The sequence below is a fragment of the Vicia villosa genome, unplaced genomic scaffold (assembly GCF_029867415.1).
Source record: "Vicia villosa cultivar HV-30 ecotype Madison, WI unplaced genomic scaffold, Vvil1.0 ctg.002659F_1_1, whole genome shotgun sequence".
Classification (NCBI taxonomy): domain Eukaryota; kingdom Viridiplantae; phylum Streptophyta; class Magnoliopsida; order Fabales; family Fabaceae; genus Vicia; species Vicia villosa.
In genome coordinates, this window is record NW_026705996.1 from 68155 (window position 1) to 74866 (window position 6712).

Genomic DNA, 6712 nt, shown 5'->3' on the forward strand with positions numbered 1-6712 from the left:
GGTATGTAGAATTCATCAATTTAGGTCGACCTAAATGATGTGTGAGTCGACCTAGCAGGGACATATGAGTTTTTCTCCATTTTAGGTCGACCTGGGTTGATGGTAGGTCGACCTAACTGCTGTTTTTCTGCATTCTTCTTGTTTTGCTTGTGTTGAGGCAACCTATAAACATATACACATAATGGGTTGACTTATGAGTGATCAATGCTTTCTTTTCTTTAAGTTTTCTGCTTCAGTCTTGTTGTTTGAATGCTTATTTGAGTTTGCCATGAATCAAAAACATCTTTGAGTGTAATCTTGTATTCACAGATACAACAACTTGTAGGCTTCAACAAGATCATCATTAAAGATATCTTCATCACTTTGCTCTCCATTATCATGCACTTTGGATTTGGATCATACATGGGTTATGAAGGCAACTACATTGTTGTCTTTTCACTTTCATTATCCTTGTCCCTTATTTTTTCCTAAGGAAGTTGGTACATTGTGCTTGAATGTGGCGAAAACCTCCGCATTCATGACATTGAATTCCCTTGCCTTTTTTTGTTTATCCCATTTTTTTACCTTTTTGCTGAGGATTGAAGCCTTTGGCATTGAGAGGCAGATTGTCTTTGACATTGGTATTAACAGTATTTCTTGATCTTCTGTCAAGTCTTCTATTGTCCTTCCCAAATATTTTTTCAAGAAGGGCAATAGATTTAGTCAGGTTAGCATCAATATCTTCTTCTCCCTCTCCTTATCGTGTTAAACGATAGCTTTGTATGCCACACTTCTGTTTCTTCTCTTAGAATTATCATTGATTCCCATTTTTGAAAATTCTAGTAACTCACGCTGGATGTCTTACTGGATGTTATGACATCCACAATTACACAACACAAAACGTTAAAACAGAAACGCATAAAAATAATAAAGAACACACAGAATTGTTTACCCAGTCCGGTATACAACAATACCTACTCTGGGGGCTATCAAGCCAGGGAGGGAATCCAATATAAGCAGAATTAATTCGGAGTTAAACTCCCCCGTTTACAACTTCTCACTTAAAACCTACCCAATGTAATTCCAATCTATTCCTAGACCTGAGTATCTCCGCTCACTCCCCCTCAATCACAGCAATGATTTCAAATACACATTAAACAAATTCAGAGAGAAGACACACTTCAAAAACACACCTTGATCTACTTAAAAGCTTCAATCAAGAGACACACACTCGTGCTTAAAAGCTTAGAGTGACAATTAACAAACCCAACCTATTCCAACACAATCATCAAAGAAAATTGCTTGGAGTACAAGAGACAGCTACAGAGCTATGGTTCTTCACAATTAATAATCTACTCTCTCTGCGTTCCAAATTAGGACTGCAGACTTTTTATATGCAGCTCTTGGGCCTTGGGCTTTTTTAGAAACACATTAGGGTTAACCAAGTTAACCTAATTTATACGCCATCTGGTTTTTACAGTATGTGCTGTTAGCAAAATCTTCTGGACGAAATATTCAGCACACAATAAAAGGTTTCCTAAATTGTAGATTGAGAGAAATCAAGAAACACAATTAATAAAATATAACAGCTCCTGCTTTCACACAAGGATGTCATGACATCGCTCATGACATTCACTACAGAACCTGTATTAGCTTAACACATATGCAGCCTGCATAACACAATATCAAACATGTCATGACATCAGTCAAGACATTAAACACTCAGGTATGTTTTACCACAAATGCAACCAACATGAAAAACATCTTCAATCTCCCCCTTTGGCAAATTTTTGGCTAAAACAATCTGTCACACCATATCAGAGAAACACTTGCAGCAGAATCAAAGCAAACACAAACAGAGCTAATACAGTACAGACAACATATACCACCAGTATGCACACAGTGCTCAAACAGATCAAAACCAACCACACCACAAGAGCAGCACAAGCACAAACAGATTAACACAAAAATAAGCACATCAGATTTGTTGATCACACAACACCATACTTGTTGTCTTGGGGTGACATTACTACTTCTCCCCTTGTTTGGCCATAAAAGTTGCCAAAGCAAACTACCGTCTTCTCTCCAAAATTCAAATAGGTTCAAACAAAACTTAAACTGAACTAAATCGAATAAAATGCAAACAAAACTAAACGAAAGAGGGCAAAAAAAAGCAAAAGAAACAAACAGAACTCTAGCCGCATTTACTGCCCAGAGTCAGACCGACTTGAGGTGTCTGCATAACTTCTTTTCTCAGAGCCATCAGTAGGACTGGTACTCACTTCTTCCACATCTTCTTCAGGTTCTACTTCCTTCTCTTATTCATCTTCATCTGCCATCTCTACAGCATCTACAAATTCCTCATTCTCATCCATTTCCAGAGTGCTTATCATCTTTTCAAGGGATATCTTCCTAGCTTCCAGCTCTTTGCAGGTCTCTTTTAACATTGCTATGACTTTTGCTTTGCTGGCTGATGCTCCAGACTTGGATGTTTCAGCCGATGTCATGACAATGTCTGGAACATGCGTACCCTGAAACAATTTATAGTGGAAAGCCAATGCGCTTTCTCTTTTGCATACTACATCATGTTCATTGAGAATGTTGGGATACTGAGTCAGAATTATACCACACAGGAGGGATGGAAAGGCAATTGGACCCTTAACACTGAAGCTTCTAGCATGCTTCATAGTTTGATCAAAAATATATGTTCCATAGTCAAAGTTTGCCTTTGTTCCTACATCATACAAAAATCTGCCAAGAACAGTTGAAATAGTGGACTTGTGATTTGTTGGTACCCAATTAGCTGCTTCTATCTTGTGAAGCATTGCATACTTGATGCTCGGCTTACTTGCAGTTAGTTTCTCTTTTAAGGGCCAGCTTTTTACCTGCTTGGCTGTGATCACTTGACAAACCTTGTTGTCTGTCACTTCAAGCTCAGGTTGAGCTTCATTTGTTCTTACCAAGAAGTTATTAATCACATAAGGAGAGAACGAAACACACTTACCTCTCACAAACACTTTTCTGAAGTCCACACTCTTGCTGTTTCCACAATCTTCAAATAGGTTCACCGTAAATTCTTTTACCAGCCTCTCATAACATTTGGGAAGGTTGCACACAGTTTTTAATAGTCCAGCTTCCTGAATTAGCTCTAAGATTTCCTAGTTCTCAAGAGCATTTGGAGCCAACTCCCTTTCAATAGCCAGTCTCTTTTGGAGCACATATTTCCACCTGCTGGCACTGGAGGCATAGTGGAATGACACATTATCAATAGGTATTTCAGGAATACTTCCAGCAAGCTTGCTTGTTGTAGGCTTCTTCCTTGATGGAATGTTAGGGACATCCCCTTCAACATCAGACTCATATTCAACAATTTCCCTCTCCTTTCATTTCTTTGGAACAACCTTGCTCCAGGACTTTGAGGGACCAACCCCTACACTCTTAGCCACAACTCTGCTCTTGATAGGACCGGCAGAAGTACTCTTCTTCTTGACAGAGTCTTTAAAAGTGCTCTTAGCTTCTGCATTCTTTTCAGGGGAACTTTGGGAAATAGCTTTGGCTTTTCTTCTAGTCATCAGCCTGTTGGCTACACTAGGATTTAATGAGGCAAGCAACTCGTCGTCAGAATACTCATCTAAGTCTACCACATTGGTACCTGTTTCAGTATTGACCTTAGTGTGCTTATTCTCTTCGATGTCATTGACATCCTTAGTAACATTGGTATTCTCAGCACCTCCTTGTCCATTCTTAATGATCTCCTCTTCAGTTGGGTCACAACCAGAGGTGTGAGCAACTTCAGCCTTACTAGTGTTCTTGAGGGATCAGGCATTATGGTTTGAAGAGGGACAGATATCCCAGGAACTTGATGATTTTCATTCAGAATGCGTGTAACAATTCTGGTAATTGCTTTATCGACATATCTGGTTCCTTCTTTAGTAAGTTCCTCTATCGTATTAGATGCAGAAGGTTTGGCGCCCTTGTTATGAATACCCTCCTTGGGCCGTTTTGCATGTGCTGTTTTAGGCTTTGTGGCCTTTACATCATCACTACTAATCGTCCTTAAAGGTACAACCTCTAGACTCCTATTAGAGTTAGACGACTCATCCGGTGTTGCCGAGTCAGATACGGGAGATGCATCACACGATTGCTGAGACATTTTGAAACTCTTTGAGACATAACTTGTGTCACACTTGTGAGAAGAATCCGAGCAGTTCAACCTTCATAAGTAGCGAGAAGGACCAACAGGGATGTTTGCCGTTTGTAGAAGAATAGGAGATCGAGGGAGCTTTATATGCATACTGAGTGAGGGAAGTTTCAAATCGTGGATATTTAAAAAGCCCAAAAAGTATTCCCCCACATAGGTTAATTGCTATAATATGTTTTGGTTACAAATACCTAACATACCCTTTACCTTCACAATGTCTTCAGATGTTGTTAAAACATTCTCTATGACATTACTTTCAGATAGACTTTTAGAATCATTGCACATATTTGACTTATCTAGTTTTCTTTCCCGATCAGTAATGTCTATCATAAGGCTTACTCTTTCTTCTAGCAGGAATCTATTGATACTTCTGTACTCCCTTACTTTTGCACACAGATTCTCATCCATTAGACATGTCTCAGTAAAACCTGCAGCTAGTTCACTTATGGTGAGCTCTCCAACATATGATTGTTCATCACATTCATCAGATTCTTGGCAGTCAACTTTTATTTCCTCTCTGATCATGGAGTAGTCCAAGGGGTAGTTTGGGGTGTTAGGCTCTATTGATACTTCTGTACTCCCTTACTCTTGCACACAGTTTCTCATTCATTAGACATGTCTCAGTAAAACCAGCAGCTAGCTCACTTATGGTGAGATCTCCAACATATGATTCTTCATCAGATTCGTCAGATTCTTGGCAGTCAACTTTTATTTCCTCTCTGATCATGGAGTAGTCCGAGGGGTAGTTTGGGGTGTTAGGATTCCATAGGTAGCAATTATCTTTAGACCTAAATCCCTTCATGACTTCTTCATTTGCTTCATTAGTGACAATACACTCCTCTTTAGTGAACCTGACATTGAATCCTTCATCACATAGTTGGCTGATGCTTATAAGATTTGTAGCCAGTCCTTGTACAAGTAAGACATTATTTAGATTAGGAACACCCTGACCTTCTGTCTTGCCAACACCTTTGACTTCTCTTATTTCTCCATCACCAAGAGTCACATAGTTGGTTCCCTCAAGTTTCAAGTCTGCTAGTGAGTTCTTTCTCCCAGTCATATGATTTGAGCAACCACTGTCAAGGTACCAATCTTCTTTGGCAGGCATTCTTAGAGAAGTGTGTGCTACTAGAGCAACATTCTTAGCCACCGACCGTTGCTTTCTGTTACAGGTATCATATTCAGGTTTGGCTTGATGAATTTGATTTGGATATCCAAATAGTCTGAAACAGAATGGCTTTATGTGACCAAATCTTCCACAATGATGACACCTCCATTTTTGGAATTTCTTCTTTGAATGGCTCCTTCTTCTGTTTCCTTGATTTTGTGACATTGGAGCTGACATCTGGTTAGTCACACAAGTTTCGGGCTTTTCTCTCCTGAACCCAAAGGTGAATTCCTCTTTAGCCACAAATCCTACCCCAGACATATCTCCTGTTCTTTGTCCAGACTCCAAAATTTCCTTTAGAGTATCAGTTCCATTATTCAGCATTTTGAAGGACTTGGTCATTTGATCAAGTTTGTAGTTCAACATGCTTACTTCACTACTGAGAGATTTTATGGTTGCAAGATGTCTATTCTTCTCAGTTTCTAACTCTCTTATGATTATCTCTTGCTTCTCCACTTGTTTGCAGACTTCAGCATTCTTGACACACAACTTCTTTTATGAGGCAGCAAGTTCATCAAAGGTTAGCTCATCATCACTGGAATCACCATCAGATGCATAGACTCTTGTTGGAACTGTGACATGTCTTGTAGTTTCTTCTTCAGAATCAGAGTCTTCATCATACCAAGTGACCGACAGTCCTTTCTTTTGCTCCTTGTGGTAGGTAGGACATTCAACTCTAATGTGTCCAAATATTTCACATCCATGACACTGAACCCCTTTCCCTTGATTGGACCTCTCTTCAGCTTTGAGTCTTCTGCTTGGATCATAGTTATTGCTGATGTCATTGGAAGTGTTCTTGACATTGGGTCTGGACTTCTGATCAACCCTTTTAATAAATCTGTTGAACTTTTTTCCCAAGCATGGCTATGGCTTCTGATAGATTTTCATCACTTCCACCATTGCTTTCTCTTGAATTATCATCTGTGTTGGAAACAAAAGCTATGCTTTTGTTCTTCTTTTCAACAGGCTCACAGATACTCAACTCAAAGGTTTGTAGAGATCCAATTAGTTCGTCCAGCTTCAAGTTGCTGATGTCTTGGGCTTCCTCTATGATAGTCACCTTCATATCAAATCGCTTAGGCAGTGATCTAAGGATCTTTCTTACCAATTTTTATTCAGACATTGTTTCTCCTAAGGCTCCTGAGTTATTTGAAATCTCAAGGACATTCATATAGAACTCATAAATGGTTTCATCCTCTTTCATCTTGAGATTTTCAAACTTAGTGGTAAGCATTTGAAGTCTCGACATCTTTACCTTCGATGTGCCTTCATGTGCTGTTTTGAGAATATCCCAAGCTTCTTTAGCTAGTTCACAGTGTTGCACAAGCCTGGATATGTTCTTGTCAATTCCATTGAACAAGGCA

The 6712-nt window shown here is 39.3% G+C and overlaps 1 protein-coding gene across 1 annotated transcript; it reads right to left on the reverse strand.

Annotated features, from left to right (window-relative positions):
* Positions 1-2297: 2297 nt before the first annotated feature.
* LOC131639486 (uncharacterized) lies at positions 2298-4705 on the reverse strand. The gene is made up of 4 exons (XM_058909978.1): positions 4388-4705; positions 3839-4123; positions 3408-3788; positions 2298-3137 (listed from the first exon to the last, which is right to left on the reverse strand). Exons 1-4 carry the CDS (start codon positions 4703-4705, stop codon positions 2298-2300), a joined length of 1824 nt encoding a protein of 607 aa, XP_058765961.1.
* Between the last annotated feature and the right edge of the window lie 2007 nt (positions 4706-6712).